Below are 18,636 nucleotides of genomic sequence, written 5' to 3'. Positions count from 1 at the left end.
AATTGGTAAAGAAACATGGGGGTCCAAGAAGTAAAGATGCAGATAAAAAGACAGAAGATGAGAAATGCTGTGTCACCATGAATTTTTATTAAAAGTAATTGAAATATATCATCAAATGCTGAAAACTGTCCCAAAGTGAAATGAGTTGCTTTGGCATATAATGGATGCTCCCTAAGTGTTGTGTTGGTAAATGTTTAAAAACCAAGTCTCCTCCCCTAAAAATGTATTCACAAATAGTTTTAAGCTTCATTTTCATTACTGACATCTCTTCCATCATTTTCTTAAGGCTGGACAATAAAAAAATAACTTTCTTTTTAAAAAAAGAAATGTATCATCAAAGCAATGCAAAACCAGGGCCTGCTCAGTATCCTATAATTGGTCACCTAGGAGGTTCCAAATAGAGCATTAAAATTCCTTCTGTATCTTCAGGGAATTCTCTTGAGGCAGATGATAAAATGTGCATGATCTTCAATGCTCTTCAGGATCTAAGGAAAGAACCAGAAAACCAAAGAATATGATATACTGAATGGCAACAACCCTTTATTATATACGTTGCAGTATTACATGTGTTAGAACATGGCAGTGGTTTTCAATAATAGGGCTGTGGGGGGGGGGGTTGTAGGTATGGTGGAAGTTGGCAGGAGTTGTAGGAAAATGAGCATGGGCAGGGTTTATGACTGCACCACAAAACAAGCCCCAGCTGTAGCTGTTGGGTTTACCAACTAAAAGTTCTGTGTGTGACCCAAAATCTTTCTGTTCAACACCCACTTTTTTGACACTTGGTGACTTAGAAAGATCCAATGTATTAAAAACTTACCGAGGGTGTCTGTGTTTACAGCAATGCCTCCTTTTCTTACTAAATTTTTTATACTGCTTCTCCTTTTTTTTTAACCATTTAGAGATCTGTACAAAATCAAAAAAGAAACAATGTGAATTGATGTACAAGGCTTATGATTTAAAAAAAAAACGTAAGGCAGAATGAAATATGTGACAGAACATCTCTTGCTAAAGAAATGCACATCACTTACCTGTTTGTCAACCAATGAGAACTCAAATGAAAGTCTGATACGATCCCTGAGTTCAAGAGGCCTCCTGCTTTTGAACTGTGCCCATAGAGTCTCCATCAGAGGTTTGCTGACTCGCCACCTCTTCTGCTGTCCTTTCTCTTCATCAGGATGTTCCTGCTTCCTCTTTCTTACCCCATCACTGGCCTCTCTCTCAGTTGATTGACTGCCACTGAGAGGATCTGGTTGTCTTTTAATGAAGAGATCTGTCGGGGGAAGTCAAACAACATATGAATATGCTTGTCATTTCAGGATCTGTGTGATTTACAATGAGACCATGTTTCACATGGAGTCATGAGAGGGGGACAAGATTTGACCCAGCAAGCAAAGGAGGCTTTGCTGAAGGTTGTCCTACCCGGCCCTGTGCCTGGGTGCCTTGCCCCACTTGCATCCCAATACTTTTAAGCCCAAATCAGGCTCCTTCAAATGTTGGGTATATTCCACTTCTACTGAAACTTTTTTATCTGTTCCCATTTTGAGTTCTGCTTTTTCAAAGCAGAGTACAGGTCTCTGAGTGCAGGGCAGTGGGTCTGAGGTGGCGAAGTCAAGGACCCTTTGAAGTCAAGGACTACGACCCTTTCCTTTGGGAAATGAAGAAAGTGAGATGCACAGAGATAATATACCACACAGGTGGAAAGTAGTAGAGGCAGTATCTGAAAGCCAGTCTTCTGACTGGCAAAGCAATGCTTCTTCCACTAGACTTCACAACTGTTATTTTATAGTCACAGAGAGTGAGTATTTGGGACCAGAGAAGGGACCTCAGTGCTCATCTATTCCAACCTCTACTGAGAAGGAATCCCCATTCTAACACACCTAAAAAGTCAGGCTCCAACCTCTGCTTGAAGACCTCCAAGCAGAGAGAAGTTACCACTTCCTGAGGCATCCTCTTCCATTCAGGGACAACTCCAGCAATTAGGAACTTTATCCCGATGCCAACTGTAGATTTGTCTCTTCCACCAAGTGCTCCTAGTTATGCCATTTAGAACCAAACAAAACAAGTCTAATCTGTCCTCTACAAGCTAGCCCTTAACACACTTGGAGGCATCTATCATGCTCCACCCAAGTCTCTTCTCTAGACTAATCAGACCTAATTCCTTCAGCTGATCCCCACATGTCACTGATTCAAAGCTTTCCCCACCCCTTGCTACCTTCCTCTGAATACTCTCCAGCTTACCAATGTCCTGAAACTGTGGCTTGTAGGTGAACATCCATGGGGCACTATTCCACGGAATTGGCAGAATCCTGAATACATGTAAATGGGGGGGAAAGCATTTGGGAAAGGAAAAGAGAATAGAAAATGGTGACATTCCTGTAGGTTTGACAGAGGAATGGACAGTCAGCTGAACAGTGATTAGAGGGCTGGACCTCAAGTCAGATAGACCTGAATTCAAGTATGACTTTAAACACATACTAGCAGTTTGACCCCAGTCAAATCACTTACACTCTGTTAGCTTGAGTTACTTCATTAGTAACAACAACAACAAAAACGTGTAATCACATCAATTTCTTCCTCAAACCATCATGAGGATGACAGTATTTGTAAAGCACTTTGCAAACCAATAACCCTACATAAATATTAACTATTCTCATTACTACTGATGAATAATAATAACAACTTCACCCAGCATTTGTATTTGATCACCTTCATTATAGGGGATTGCAGCAGACCTTTTCTGTAATTTTCCCTATACTGTACACCCTTTTCTGGGAATAGGGGAATCAAGCTGACAGTTGCCTCAGAATTGCCTTTGGAGATGTCATCCTCAATAGGATGACTGATACTTCCTCTAGGCACAATCATGCTATTTGGTAAACAAGGTGCACCTGAAATGGGTGCAAAGGGGAACAGGTTAATTAGCAATTAATTCTTTAATTCATGTATGTTTTTAATTTTAAAATTTTCATGTTACTTTTTGTATTAATAAAACTTTTTCTCCCTCCTGCCTATGCCCCCCACATATGAAAAATAAAAATAAATCCCATAGAACACTTATCAGTAGTGAAGCACAGCAGATTCACACACTAGCCATGTGTAAAACACTTTGTTTTTGTATGCTTCTTGAGTCTTGTTGCTGGCCAGTCCTTCCTTCTTGAAGAGGACCAATAACATCAGGAAGGTGATGTCTTAACTTGCTTCTGAATTGGATTTAAGTGGAGTGGAGCTGTGCAAAGTCTTCAGCCTCACTCTCTGCTCCAGAATTGGTGGAGTCCCGTGGCAGGACAAAAGTCAAGATGATTGGTGAGGGCTGCTGTGGAGACTTTGGAAATTTTCTAACTGAAGACCCTCATTTTAAATAGGAGGAAAGAGACTCAGAGAATGGAATTGCCTTTCCCGGGATTTTCAGGTAGTAATGACATTGTCAACAGCCAGAATTCCCACCTTGAGGTGAGATTCAATCAGAAGGTGGTTGTTGATTTTACTGGTACAAGGGATAGATGGGTGGTTGCTCAGGTACTGCTTGGAATAGACAGCTTCCAATAGCTCTTCCAACTCCCAGATTCTCTGATTTTGTCACTATAGATATTCAATTATATCATTCCACCACTTTCTTCTCTACATATTGATTTCATTATAAGCTCAAGAAATAAAATGATCAGAGGAAAGGTAGGATAAAAAGAGGAATCCATTTGAAAATCCCCGAGGATTGTGGGGCAGAATTTTACCTGTGGACTGAGCATCATCTTCTGTAACTTCTCCCTGGAAGCTCTCAGGAACCACTGAAGGCTGAAGTATTTTGATTTCCTCCTTCTCTTGTTTATCTGTTGCCACATGGCAGAGAACAGAATTCTCCATCAGGTCAAATGTCTTCTGTAAGTTTAAATCTTCCATTTTAATTCTAAAAGATTCTTACCACGTTGTCAAGCTTGGTGTACCTAGTGGGGACAGAAAGCACAACTAATTGGTAACTCATGCCTTGGTTGGGTTGCATAGGTCCCTGAGCATAAGGCTTGGGGAAGACAACTGTCCCCAACCCAGCTCTTAACAGTTACCAGGTCTCCATCTTGCTAAGACTATACCTAATGGGTTATAACTCTCTCTTGCTCTATTCATCTTGTCTCCTGGATTGCTATTACTTTGCTTCATGTTGTAACCCATATGCTCTATTTTCTAATTCTTGATGGTAGGATCCTTGGTTTTTTGTTTGTTTGCTTGGGTGGGGCAATGGGTCACACAGCTAGTAAGTGTCAAGTGTCTGAGGTCGGATTTGAACTCAGGTCCTCCTGAATCCAGGGCCAGTGTTTTATCCACTGTGCCACCTAGCTGCCCCCCCCCATCCTTGGTATTTAATGTGTTTTTTTTTTTTTACTTTTTTTCCCACACTTGCTACAACTGGATAACATCTGTCTGAAAGTTTTGTATTTCATGTGGAATTGAAATATATGGGTCAAATCTCTGGAGATTTCATATAGAGTTAAGTAGAAAAGTTGTGAACATATAATCAGATTCCTTTTTTTTTGACATCAGAATTTTAAGTGAAAATAGAACCAACAGAGGACCTGAATTCAAACCCAGCCTCAGACACTTACTAGCTGTGTGACCCTGGGCAAGTCACTTAACCCCCATTGCCCTGGAAAAAAAAAAGAAAAAAAGGGAAAAAAAGAAAAATATAGAACCAACAGAGTTGTCAAGACATGTGCTCTTTAATTTTGAGCTCCCTTTCCATGGCAACCTGGATATATTTGTGGGACAATATACTCTCATCTTAGAAAGGGGATTCTTTGGACTAAATGTTCTTTTTAGACCATCTGAGTAAATACCTGTTTCTAAAATCTAATAGTTCTTGTGGATAACTAATTATCAACACTGAAACGCCAATATCCAAGCTCATAAGCTAACATTGCAGAAAATCTCCACCACTCTTTGGAGTACCCTAGAATCATGAGGGTGAAGAGCCATCACACATTGGAGCCAAACCTGGAATGTGCAAATGGGAGCTGAGTGATCCCAAAGACTATATGTTATACTGAAATACAACCCCAAATCTTTCATTATTTTGTTAAATGAAATGAAATACTTTTGAAAAAATTGAAATAGATGTCACCAGTATTTGTAAATTTAAAGGGGAAAGATGGTGAAATTGGTCAGTGGATCAATACCAGTCTCCATTTTCTGAGATTTCTATGTCTGCATTCCATCTCAACCACCCAATATGGATGATCTCCTCATTTCATACTCTCTGCTACACATTCATTTTCTCAGTCATAATTCCCTGCCTTTCCATCTCTCCCTGCACCTTATTGCTGCTAAACTCAGTGTTTGTTTTCCTCATATTCTCTAACCCTATGCCTTCCTCCCTCTCAACAACTCCATCATCCCCATTCTGGCCTCCCTTCATAATCTGGACCCTGGTTTAGCCCAATTAACCTAAACATCATTCTGAGTCCTCATTTTCCTTGCCCTTGCCCTTGCCCTTCTGTTCACATGGTGTATCTCAGGAATACATCACTCCCAATCACCCTTCAGCCCTATTCCTTAGCCCCAAAACATTTCTGGATGGAATCACATCTACACAACTGCACAGACCAGGAATCAATAATGTGTCTTCCTGTGTCTAAAGAATACATACTCCTTTCCACCCTAGAAAAATCCTTCTACTTGTGCCTCTCCTTTTCTCCTCTGGTGGCACAATTACTAATGCCTTAGTCTACATCCTCCATCTTAAATTTTGTCCTAGTATATTGTCCAGACGCAAACTTGAGTATTATCTGTAATCCCAGGTATGCCACTGCCATTCACCCAGAAGAAATCTGAGCTGAGCTGACATCACAAACCAGGAAATCTATTTTGGCATATTGGTCATCTCTCTTTTCAGCTTTATCCTCCTGTCAATACAGCAGATCAACACACAAGCACATACACACACTTTTCTCAGCTAGGGCATCTATTCCTTGCATTCTTGATGTTAATAGCGATGCTGAGAGCATGTAGAGGAAGAGGAGGACCTGAACCTCCTCCGGGTATTTAGTGTTTGCAAAATGCTTGACCTGAATCATCCCATTTCAGTCCTAAAACAATCTTAGGAATAGAAAACATTCTATTACTAGCTGTGTGACCCTGGGCAAGTCACTTAACCCCCATTACCCCACAAAAAAAAAGAAAGAAAAAGAAAACATTGTATTATCCCGAGTTTACAGGGGAGAAAAATGTACTCCATAGAAGGGAAGCGGGTTCTCCATGGTGAGAAAGCTAATGAGAGGTAGGCCCAGTTTTCAAGCAAAGGTCATATGAGCCAACCTTCAGTCCTCTTTCCAGAAAAACAATTTGGATGCTATTTGATGTGTTCTATGGGCTCCCCAAGTGGCCAGTGATTGCTCCCTCCCAAGTGGATCAATCTCCATCCAACCCAAATTACTCAGGTTTCAATAAATAAGTAAAACACTCACCTGAGGAGAAGAGGGGTTCTTCTGAAGAGCTTCCCGAGGTGTCCCTAGGACCTTCTTACACAAAGGGAAAGATCTCTCCCTTGGATGTAGATGCACAAAGATGAATCTGAGTGGGAGCCAAGTTTGAGTTCCATTTATATAGAGGCTTGGGTTGTAGGTCTGTGGAGTTCGCACCTTGGGAACCTGGTTCTCACTTTGGAGAAGAGTAGGACATGTGAACTTTTGAGATTGATTGTGGCACTCCATTATGTGCTTAAGTGAACCTATCCCTTCCTCCCACACAAATTAAATTACTTTATGCTACTTTTATATGTGTATTAGACTTGGCAGACCTCAATGGGGGCAAAAGCCCAAAGCGTTTACAAACGTTTTTTTTTTCCATTTGTGAGAGGGTCAGTTCCCTTTTCACTGAGAGATCTATGGGGGGAAGTCAAACAACATGTGAAGGTGCTTGTCATTTCAGGATCTGGGTGATTTACAATGAAACCATGTTTCACATGGAGTCATGAGATGGGGAGAAGATTTGACCCAGCAAGCAAAGGAGGCTTTGCTGAAGGCTGTTCTACCCTGCCCTGTGCCTGGGTGCCTTGCCCCACTTGCCTCCCAACACTTTTAAGCCCAAATCAAGCTCCTTCAAATGTTGGGTATATTCCACTTCTACTGAAATTTTTTTATCTGCTCCCATTTTGAGTTCTGCTTTTTCTTTTTTTTTTCCCTTTTTTTCCCTTTTCTTTTCTTTTCTTTTTTTTTTGGTGGGGCAATGAAGGTTAAGTGACTTGCCCAGGGTCACACAGCTAGTAAGTGTCAAGGGTCTGAGGCTGGGTTTGAACTCAGGTCCTCCTGACTCCAGAGCCTGTGCTCTATCCACTGTGCCACCTAGCTGCCCCTAAGTTCTGCTTTTTCAAAACAGACTACAGGTCTCTGAGTGCAGGGCAATGCATCTGAGGTGGAAAGCTGGAGAGGTCAAGGACCCTTTGAAGTCAAGGACTACAACTGTTTCCTTTGAGAAATGAAGAAAGTGAGATCCACAGAGATAATATACCACACAGGTAGAAAGTAGTAGACCAGTATCCTGAAGGCCAGTTTTCTGACTGACAAAGCAATGCTTCTTCCACTAGACTTCACAGCTGTTATTTTATAGTCAGAGAAATTGAGTATTTAGGACCAGGGAAGGGACCTCAGTGCTCATCTAATCCAACCTCTCCTGAGAAGGAATCCCTGTTATAACATACCCAATAAGTCATGCTCTAACCTCTGCTGGAAGACCTCCAAGCAGAGGGAAGCTACCACCTCTCGAAGAATGCTGTTCCACTCAGGGACAACTCCAGCCAGTAGTAACTTTTTGTCATCTCCCCTTTTCTGGACTACAGATACTACCAGAAATTTCAGTCATTTGTATATGCTGTCCTTAAGGGTGTGAGGAAGAGCTGCTCCAGCTACTGCCCCATGGAAATCCCTTTAGGTGATACTTCATCTCATTTTCATTTTCTCCTCTGAGACTATGAGTTTTCAATTTGGTTTTCAATTCCTTCTGGAATATGGTATCTAGACTCTTTTTCTAATCATTGCTTTCAGATAGTCCAATAATTCTCAAATTATTACTCCTGGATCTATTTTCCAGGTCAGTTGTCTTTTCAATGAGATATTTCATATTTTCTTCTATTTTTTTCATTCTTTTGATTCTGTTTGACTGATTCCTGGTGTCTCATGGAGTCATTAGCTTCCATCTGCCCAATTCTAATTTTTAAAGCATTGTTTTCTTAGGTATACTTTTGCACCTCCTTTTCCATTTAGCCAATTGTATTTTTTAGGAATTGTTTTCTTCACTCGATTTTTGTACTTCCTTTTCCAAGATGTTGATTCTTTTTTCATAATCTTCTTGTGAAGCTTTCATTTCTCTCATTTCTTTTCCCATTTTTTCTTCTACCTTTCTCATTTGTTTTTTTTTTGTTTTGCTTTGTTTTGTTTTTTTGCAGGGCAATGAGGGTTGAGTGACTTGCCTGGGGTCACACAGCTAGTAAGTGTCAAGTGTCTGAGACCAGATTTGAACTCAGGTCCTCCTGAATCCAGGTCCAGTGCTTTTTCTACTGGGTCACCTAGCTGCCCCTCTCATTTGATTTTTAAAATCCTCTTTGAGCTCTTCCAAGAAGGCTTTTTTGGTCTTGAGACCAATTAATCTTCTCTCTTGAGGCTTTACATGTAGGTATTATGAGAATATTGTCCTCATCTAAGTTTATGTTTTGCTCTGCCCTGTCAACACAGAAGCTCTCAATGGTAAGGGCCCTTTTCTGTTTCTTACTCATATTATGGCTTATTTTTTTTTTAAGTTGAGGTCTGCTCCTGGAGCACAGGGGCCACTGTTTCAAATTTCTTGTGCTAGAGGATAGAGTCCGGGTCACTGACTTTCTGCTCTGAGGATTCTGTGGTTTGTGGATTCCTCACTACACTGGCTTGCTCCCTGTGCTTGCTCCCTGCACTGGGATGACCAGGCCCAGTCATGCCTGTCCTATGCGTGGCCCTCCAACTGCTATCCTGCCCTCTCAGCCAGTGCTGGTGGACCTCACAACTGTCCTGCTTCACCACCAGCTTGCTAAGCCAGGATCAAGGGGCCTCAGTTGCTTTGCTGTGGCCGAGAGCCTCCTGCTGACTTGCCCAGACCCCCTCCATGCTGTGCTGTACTGAGCTTCACTGTGCTCCCCTTTTGCCCAAGTGAGACCGACATTTCCTGAATTTTTCTAAATTATCTCAAGTTGGAAGATTGTGTCCCTCTGTCTTTTTGTAGGTTCTGTAGTTTCATAATCTGTTTAGAGGCTCGATTTAATGTTCTTTTTGAGGGAAACTCGGGAGAGCTCAGGCAATTTCCTGACTTCTCTCTGCCATCTTCCTGCTCATCATATCTTATATAGCACAGTAGTATTCCATAACATTTATATACCACAACTTGTTCAACCATTCCCCAATTGATGGGCATCCCCTCAATTTCCAATTCTTTGCCACCACAAAGAGAGCTGCTATAAATATTTTTGTACATGTGAGTCCTTTTCCCTTTTTAAGGATCTCTTTGGGATACAATCCTAGTAGTGGTATTGCAGGATCAAGGAAGGGCATGTATAGTATCAAAGGTTATATGCCCTTTGGGCATATTTCCAAATTGCTCTCTGGAATGATTTGATTAGTTCACAACTCTACCAACAATGAATTAGTGTTCCAATTTCCCCACATTTTCTCCAACATTTATAATGTTACTTTTCTGTCATATTAGTCAATTTGATAGTTGTGAAGCGGTATCTCAAATTTGTTTTCATTTGCCTTTCTCTGATCAAGTGATTTAGAGAATTTTTTCATCTGATTATGGATAACTTTACTTTCTTCATCTGAAAAATGCCTGTTCATATCCTTTGGCCATTTATCAATTGAGGAATGACTTGTATTCTTATAAATTTGACCTAGTTCTCTATATATTGGAGAAATGAGGCCTTTATCAGAAACTGATTATTTCCTAGCTTTCTGTTTTCCTTCTAATCTCAGTTACATTGGTTTTGCTTGATTACATACTTGTAATAGGTGATTAGTATTCCTTGTTTTCTCAATTGAGGGGATGCAGTGAGGGGAGGGAGAGGGAGAGAAGGCTGATCTTTGAAATTAAAATAAAATATGATTTAAAAAACAAGAGAGCATGTGAGTTCTATTTTGGCAATGTTGAGTGTCAGATGTCTCCAGGAGATCAAGTTCTAGACATCTAGTAGGTAGTTGGAGATTCAAGACAGTAGGCCAGGAGAAAGATGAGTGCTGGTTAAATTGATATCAGAACCATCAGCATATTCAATTTAATGGGAGCTAATAAGATTGCCAAGTGAAATAGTATAAATGTAGAAGACAATAGGGCCCAGGACAGAGCCCTGTGAAGCACACATAGTTATCAGAGATGAGCTGAATGATGGTCCAGCAAAGGAGACTGAGGAGCAGTCAGAGAGGTAGGAGGAGAATCAAGAGAGAGTGGTGTCATAAAAAGAGGCTGTCAAGGAGAAGAGGGTGACTGACAACATCAAATGCAACAGAGAAGTTAAGAAGGATGAGGATTGAGAAAAGGCAATTCGTTTTGGCAATTAAGAGATCATTAGTCATTTTTACAGGAATTTCACTTAAATGATGTGAGAAGTCAGAGAATTACAAAGAAAGTGTAAGGGAGTGAAGGTCTTTATTGTAGACAGCCATCTCAAAGAGTTTAGCCACAAAAGGCAGGGGACAGATGGGGGGGGGGGGATAGCTAGCAGACGTGGGTGGATCAAGGGAGAGATTCTTGAGGCTGAGAAGACAGGGGAATGTTTGTAGGCAGTATGGAAGTTGCCAGTAAACAAAGAGATATTGAAGGTGAAAGAGAAAGTGAGGGTCATACAGAGTGTTTAAGTGCTTTACAAACATTATTTCATTTTAGTCTCAGAACCCAATAACTGAGATAAATGATCTTACTAAACACATTTTGCAGATGAGGCAACTGAGGCAGATGGTACTAAAGTAACTTGTTCAGAGTCACACAACTAGTAAGTGTCTGAGGCTGGATTTGAACTCAGGTCTTCCTGCCCTATCAAATGCTCCAGATAGATAAAGGTAGGTCAATATAGACAGAGGTCCATGGTAAGTTGAGAAGAGATTGGTAGATGATGGGTGGTTAGACAGATATAGACAAAGAAAGACAGATGGTTGATCAACAAATTGATGAATGATAGAGGGGTGGTTGGTTGACATAAATTTAGATGGGTAGATATAGATGGGTAGCTTGTTAACTGATTGACTATTCAGATAATTATAGTTAGATATAGATAACTGGAGATAAAAATAAGTAGAAAGAAAGGTGGATAGATGAATGTAGAGCTAGAGAGATTGATACACAATGGATACATAGTTAGATGGATGCTAGTGTCATAGATATAGATAGATGGAATTAGACCAGAACATAGATGGAGGACATAATGATAATGACAATAATGATGAAGATAGATGATAGATAGATAGATAGATAGATAGATAGATAGATAGATAGATAGATAGATAGATAGATAGATAGATGGATAGATAGATAGATGGATAGATAGATGGATGGATGGATGGATAGATATGTAAGTATGTAGGTAGGTATGTAGATAGATCACCCATGCTAGGAAGGCTTCCTCTCTCAACTCCCCCAGGCCTGGATATGAACTAATTATAAACTATTGTGCCTTATCACCCTATATTCTATAAGCACCACAAGGAAAATGTTGTCCAGATTTGTATTCTAGGGATGCCTAGCTTTCTGCTGCTCACTCAGGGGGCACTTCCCCCTGTGAATGTGTCTGTCCTTGTTCCATCTGAGCCAAGAATGTGTGTGTGCAGGGAGAGTTCACCACCACACTTGGTCCTGACCTCAGCTCCTAGTCCTTCCCCATTGTGATGAGAACTTAGAAAGCTTGGTCACTTCTGCCCAGGGGTCCAGCCCTGGGATCAGGAACTCAGAAATTCAATCCAGTGGCCACTTAGCCCAGTGCCCTGCATACTGCAGGTACTTCATAAATCCTTGTTGTAATCATTGGGATCCATTTGAGTAACACTTCCTCATCAAAGAGAAAAAGGTGCCCAGTGTCCCAGACTGGGGGATGTGGGCAGCTCCTCTTTTCCTTCTCTCTAGCCACTCTGCAAAATGTGACTTGTGTATTCCCTGCTTTCCAATGGAGTGTGGGAGGTAGGCTGGGCTTCTGTCTGAAGAAGCCTCCTATGTAAGAGCATTCCTCATTGACGCAGTGTGGTGTAGTGGCTAGAATACCAGACCTGAATTCAACAATGTCTGGCTTTGAACCAGCTGGCCCACTCTGAGCAGGTCATTTAATTGGCCTGTGCCTCATTTTCTTCATGTCAAAATGGGGGGGGGCAGTTTTGATGGCCTTTAAAGCCCCTTCCTGCTGTAAGCCTGTGGTTTGGGGATCTGTCCACCCCAGCCCGGCCCCTGAGCCCAGAGCCTGCTGCCAAGGTAGGTGAAGGGAGGAGCTGCCAAGTGCATCAGGCCTCAGTACCCAGCCCTGCCCATATCTCTGGGGATCTGCCTCCTTGGTCTTTGGTGTTTTCTGTATCTGCTTAGCAAAGTGTCTGGTACATAATAGGCCCTTATTAATAGATGCCTATTGATTGACTGGTTGATATCAAGCAGAAGAGCCAGCTGTGGAAAGCCCCCTGGTGTGATAGCATTGAGTGTTCTAGCCCCCAAAAGACATAGCAACCCTGATCTTTGAGAACACTAGCTTTCATGGGTATTCAAGGTTGTTCTTTGCTATGCTCACCCAGCACAAAGTGCAGAGAGAAAACAGAAGGGGCCCCAGACAGACCCTTGCATGATACCAATGGCCCCAGAATTGCTCAACTTAGTTCCAGAGGGTGGGACGTGAAGCCCTGGGGAGGGGTGCACATGTCACTTCATATTTTCTCTGTCTTGAAAACCTGAGCTTGCCCCAAGTAGACAAGAGCTCTGTAAGTATCCCTCAATGAGTGCTTGTTAGGAATGGGCTAGGATCCCTTTGGTAGTACATCGGGACCTCAATGGCAATTGAGAATTCATGGTTTAGAGCTCCCAAATATGTGTATAAAGCCTGTCACCCCCATCTCTCCCCTCTGTCCTCTCCTCTCTTTCTCCCTCTGTCTCCATCTCTACTGTCTCTTTCTCTCTCCCCCAATCTCTCCCCATCTCTTAGCTCTCCTCTCTGTGTCTTTTTGTCTGTCTTTGTGAATTTCTCTCAGTCTCTGTCTCTCTCCTTCTCCCTTTGTCTCTGTCTCATTCTCTCCCTCCCCTCTTTCTCTCCCATTCTGACTCTATCTCTGTCTCTCTATTCTTTTCTCTCCCTGTCTCCTTTTCTCATTCTGTCCCTCCCTCTCTCCTCTCATTCTCTCCCTTTCTCTCTTTCTCCTTCCCCACAAGCCCAGTTTCTAGCCTCCCCCCCTTTGCCACTTCTCTCCCAGAGGAGGACACCATCTGGGTTTGCACCCAGCTTATCCATGTCCCTCCCAGGAGATGGTGAGCCTAGGCCTGGGCAGAGGGCAGCAGGACCACCACTTCTTTCTTTTTCTTTTTTTTGCAGGGCAATGAGGGTTAAGTGACTAGCCCAGGGTCACACAGCTAATAAGTATCAAGTGTCTAAGGCCAGATTTGAACTCAAGTCCTCCTGAATCCAGGGCCCATGCTTTATCCACTGTGCCACCTAGCTGCTCCCCAGGACCACCACTTCTGGACACTGGCATACTAGACCCAGGGATGAAGGTGTCACTGGCTGTGCCACAGACTCTGAGGGAGCCCAGGGGCCACTACTGCTCAGGGGAAAGGCCAGAAAATGCCCCTGATGTTTTTAGCCTGAATACAGGAATCTGGTCCCAGGCCTATGGGGGGCTCGTCATTAAGGGCTGCAGCTGTGAGGGCCCTGGGGGACGAGGCAGGGACAGACTAAAGGCAGAAATGCCATCTTTTGTCACAGTGGGTTTTTTGTCAGGTCACAATTGCAGAAGTGAGCTGGAAGGACCTCCCCATAGCCCCAATCAGGAGATGGGGAGACCCGCTCCCAGGGAGTGCCGGGGTCAAGATCAGGATGGAGCCCCGTGGGAATCTGGAGAAGTGACTTAATAGGGCAGGCATACAGACACTCCTTGGGGGAGGAGGCCCAGTCCCCAGCCTGGTCTGCATTACATACTGGCAGAGGAAGGGTCATGGGGAGCTGCAACTCCAAACCAACCAGCTTGCCTGGACACCTGTAGGTGAAGGGGAGTTGGGCTTGTACCCCTGGCCTGGGGAGGGGGGGTAGCCTTCATCCCTTCCAGCATGGTGGGGGCTGGCCCTTCCAAGGCATGATGGCCTCCACCCCAACTCTCAACTTACCTCAGAGCTGCTGCTGCCACCCTCTTCCCCATATCTCCAGCTCAGCAGCACCCAGGGAGAGACAGAGCCCAGCCTGCCCTCCCACTTCCCTCCATACTTAAAGCCAAGCAGCTTCTTCCTACAACTATGCCCTTCCAGTGTGGACAGAGGCCATTCTCCAGTGTACACCCCATACTTCTTCCATAGATCCTGCCCTGATCGTCCAGGCCTGACAAGCATCTCATTTCCCTGCCCTCAGCTGCCCTCACAGTCAGAGCTGGTGGGGGGCCCAACTGTCAGCTCTCCCCTTCCCCCTCAGTGGGCCAAGGAGGGAATCTGGAACGCCTTGGCCATCTACCCATTGAAAGGTAGGGGCAGGATGTGGGGAAAAAGCAGGCTCGTGCTATTGCCATCCCACTGGTAGAGGTGTCCCCCATTAGGCTGTAAGCTGGCCTCCTCCTTCTATATCCCTTCTAAGAGCCTTGCTGAGCACCTAGTGGGCTCAAGAAGCTCATGTATGTGGATGAATTCCCAATGGTCGAGGAGTCCGAGGATGCCTGTTTGTCTGGTCCTGTGTCTGTGCGGCAGCATATAGCACGGTACTATCCATCCATCCATCCTTCATCTATGCATCCATCCATTCCTATATCCATTTATCATCTATCCATATATTCATCCTTCCATCTGTCATCCACCCATCATTTATTTATCCATTTATCATCTATCCATCCAAATATCCATTCATCCATCTGTCTGTCTGTACTCCTGGCTATGACTCACTGGGTCACTCACCAAGATGAAAGTCCTAATTTGATGTCAACCTTAACTTTAACCCAACTCTAACCCTGGGCTGAGACTAGACATGCTGTCCCGATCAGTTTCTAAAGCCCCTGCAGCCCCTCCTGATCCTGCCTCCCACTTCTCATAGCACCCCCATCCCAGCACCCAGACCCCCCCCAAGCAGCACCCCCAAATCCAGCTTTCATTGCCTCCTCCTCAACCCTAACCCAAAGTGGTTCAGGCTGGGGCTCATGGGGCAGCCTTGAGTCCTGCGTCTGGGAGGTTACAATAGGACCCTTGAGCTTTGCCCTGCCCTATGCCTCCCTCCTGGTAATGGGGTTCAGGAAGTTGGCCTGTCCTCATGTCTCTAATGCCACCTCAGGGAGCCCCTCCTTAGGGCCACAGCTCAAAGCTATTGTCACCCATTCACAGCTGTGACCCATGAGAGGGAGCAGGAGAGACCTCTGTGCCATGGGAAGGTGCCAGCCCTGGTGTAGGGCAATACATAACCCAAGCTGCCCAGTCCTGGGAACAGCCAGAGACAGGCAGAGTCCTGCTCCAGAGACACTCTGCTGGGTCGAGACACACGGGTGTCAGAGGCCACGGGAGCAGTGTATGGAAACTCTACCCCATCCAGCGTTCTGCAGAAGTGGCCAACCAGTGCCCTTGGATGAGTCAGTCACTGAGGGGATCGCCTCAGTCCCCTCTGCCCATTGACACCAAGGCCACCAGCTGAATGCAGGGGCTCCTCCCCTTTCCCCGCCTTCTGACCAGAGCTGCTGCCTACCTCAGGGGTGTCTGTGGCTCCCCAGTCCACTGGGCATTGACAGCCCTTGGCGGGCACTGCTCCCTCCCTGAGCCTTCAGAAGGACGCTGTGTTCCTGCTCTTTATGCCCTCTGGGCTCCAGTCAAACTGGCAGCTCTTCCATGGTCCATGCTCCTCCCTGGGCCTTTGCACAGGCCGTTGCCCATGGCTAGAGCCCTCTCCCTCTGCCCTGACCCTCCCGTGTTGTTATTTTCACACTCTGTAAATGCCTGTATGTGGCGCTCAGTAAGTACATTTTCTTGCACACCTGGTCCTTCTGGGACCCCAGGACCCTAGGGAGAGTAGACCCCAGCTCCTCACTCCAGGGAACCTGAATCAAGACTCACCTTCGCCAGGAGGGCTGAGCAGCAGGCCACTCAGGAGGGCAGAGAAGAGGCTACAGGAGATGGGTCCCATTCTGTTTGGTCTCTGGAGGGAGACAAACCAAATGCTGTCACAGCTGGGACTCACCTGGGATGGCCCCATGCCCACTCCCAGCTAGATGGGGGGGGGCGGTGTTTGGTGGTGAGTAGAGAGCAATGGGGAGATTCTGGCCCCCGGAGGGAATGACCAGTGGGTGCCTTCTGGTCGGGGTCCCCGCCCTAGCTCAGAGGTGCCACCTCCAGAGGCTAAGGACAGTGACCAAAATCCTTGGGGATAATTCTGAGGGTCTGAAGTTGGGTCAGACTGCAGACTCACCTGGGTTCTAGGAGGCCGTTGGTCCTATCTGCTGCTGCCCAAGCTCAGCCCCCATGATATGGAGCAGGGAAGCTCAGGGTAGTGCCAGGAGTGCAGGGGACTGCCGACCCCCAGCTGGCTGGGGGCCCAGCCTGACCCATGGCACAAGGCAGAAGCAACTCCTGTTTCTGCAGCTCCCAGGCAGGAGAGCCAGCTTCAAGCTGCACCCTGGCCTCTTCCAGCCCCTCCCCCCTCGGGTGGGGCAGACTCTGGGCCAGAGCAAAGCAAGGTGAGGTCCTGGATGAGATGTCCCTGGGTCAGCAGCTGGCTCATTCTTCACGGCGGGGGGGGGGGGGGGGGAGGGGCGGTGTCTCTTCTGGCTCATGACAGCGATTTGGAGGACTCTCTAGGTTCCCATGGACCTGGTGGGCCAGGTTCCTCCACAGCTTTCCTGTAGCCTGTGGACTGGACAGCAAGCAATAGAACAAGATGCTCTGTACTAGCCCAGGGCCCAGCACCCAACTAATACGTGATTGGTTCCCCCCATAAATGAGGTGGGAATGGTCAGGTGGGCATCTCCCGGGGACACAGCACAGTCTGGCGGGAATGGGAGCTCCCTGTGGCTGCTGGGTCTCCTAGTAGAAGCCCTTGTGCAGGAGGCAGAAGAGGCGGCTACAGCTTGCTTCTGGGATCCTAGGAGTCCTTCCCTTGGCTGAAAAACGCCCTTTCTCCAGGACACTTTCCCATCCCATAATTTGTGCCGTGTCTGAAGCACTGCTCATCAGACCACTGCTAGATCGTCATCTGCCTCCTGCCCCTGTCCTTCACCCATCCCTACATATCCTGTCCTGAGATTTCTCCTGACTGACTGTGAGGTTCCCATGGAGGACAAGGAGGGATTCTCATCATCCCAGCTAAGATTTCTGTGACAAGTGGGATCCTGTCCCCAAACCTCAGTTCTATCTTCACTTCAAATTGTACCATGCCTCTCCAGGCCTCAGGTTGCTCATCTGTAAAATGGAAAGGTTGGGCTCCTAGGTTTACTAGGGTGCTGCTTTATTAATGCAGTCTAAGGTCCCATCAGCTTTCCTGAATTCCATCACATTCAGCTCATATTAAACATATGGTCCAATGGGACCCCCAGATCCTTTTCAAAGGAACCAATGTCTCCACAATCCCCCTAGCCTGTATTTGTGCAGTTAGTTTTGTGAACCCAGGTCTGGACTTCACATTAAATCCTATCTCATTAATACTACCCATCATTGGATCCTGTTGGTATGGGCTGGGACTCCCTAAATACTTCCGCCCACCATCTTGTGTTCCCATGTTGATGCCTCACCACTACAAAGAGCAATGTCTGGTATCCCAAAGAGACCATAGAAAAGGGAAAAGGACACACATGTACAAAAGTATTTATAGCAACTCTATTTGTTCCAAGAACTGGAAATCAAAGGAATGCCCAGCAATAGGGAAATGGCTAAACAAATTGCAGCATATGAATATAATGGAATAATATTGTGCTGTAAGAAATGATGAGCAGGAGTTCAGAGAAACCTGGAAGGACTTACATGAACTGATGCTGACTTGAGAGGAGCAGAACCAGGAGAACATTGTACACAATAACAGCAACATTGTGTGATGAACAACGGGGATAGACCTGGCTCTTCTCAGCAGTGCAACAATCCAAAACAGTTTCAAAAAATTTGTGATAGAAAATGTTCTCAACATCCAGAAAAAAGAACTGTGAATTATGAATGCAGATTGAATCACACTGTTTCTACTGTTGAACTGCTTTCCCCCCCTTCTTGTTTGAGGTTCTTTATGCTGATTCTTCTTTCACAAGATGACTAATGTAGAAATGTTTAATGTGATTGTACATATACAACCTATATCACACTGCTTCCTGTCTTGGGGAGGAGGGGAGAAAAAAAATCGAACTAAAAATCCTGTGAAACGTTGAAAACTATCCTTATATGTAATATGTAACTGGAAAATAATACTTTAAAAATAATAAATTAAAACATGACTAAAAAAAAGAGCAATGCCAGGGCAGA

The 18,636-nt window shown here is 44.9% G+C and overlaps 1 protein-coding gene across 4 annotated transcripts; it reads right to left on the bottom strand.

Moving 5' to 3' along the window:
• Positions 1 to 133: 133 nt before the first annotated feature.
• Positions 134 to 16,808, bottom strand: NANOGNB (NANOG neighbor homeobox). Of its 4 annotated transcripts, none has more exons than XM_043968977.1 (5): positions 16,604 to 16,808; positions 16,252 to 16,333; positions 1,029 to 1,270; positions 818 to 903; positions 134 to 485 (listed from the first exon to the last, which is right to left on the bottom strand). In XM_043968977.1, exons 2-5 carry the CDS (start codon positions 16,319 to 16,321, stop codon positions 479 to 481), a joined length of 405 nt encoding a protein of 134 aa, XP_043824912.1. In that variant the 5' UTR covers positions 16,322 to 16,333; positions 16,604 to 16,808; the 3' UTR covers positions 134 to 478. The 4 variants fall into 4 exon arrangements, 3 of the variants coding, with proteins under 3 accessions (XP_043824912.1, XP_043824910.1, XP_043824911.1); XM_043968975.1 differs by lacking the exons at positions 16,252 to 16,333; positions 16,604 to 16,808 and adding exons at positions 3,729 to 3,938; positions 6,450 to 6,768; XM_043968976.1 differs by lacking the exons at positions 16,252 to 16,333; positions 16,604 to 16,808 and adding an exon at positions 2,239 to 2,390.
• Between the last annotated feature and the right edge of the window lie 1,828 nt (positions 16,809 to 18,636).

Source organism: Dromiciops gliroides, chromosome 5 (genome assembly GCF_019393635.1).
Source record: "Dromiciops gliroides isolate mDroGli1 chromosome 5, mDroGli1.pri, whole genome shotgun sequence".
In the NCBI taxonomy this organism is placed as follows: Eukaryota; Metazoa; Chordata; class Mammalia; order Microbiotheria; family Microbiotheriidae; genus Dromiciops; species Dromiciops gliroides.
This window is presented reverse-complemented; position numbering and strand designations above follow the sequence as displayed.

Excerpts from the sequence above, each read along its gene's own strand:
- NANOGNB (XM_043968975.1), bottom strand. The coding sequence starts at position 3,894 with ATGGAAGATTTAAACTTACAGAAGACATTTGACCTGATGGAGAATTCT. Across the intron at positions 1,271-3,728 it reads AGATGATGCTCAGTCCACAG|ATCTCTTCATTAAAAGACAA; the intron begins GTAAAATTCTGC and ends TTCCCCCGACAG. Across the intron at positions 904-1,028 it reads TCTCATTGGTTGACAAACAG|ATCTCTAAATGGTTAAAAAA; the intron begins GTAAGTGATGTG and ends GATTTTGTACAG.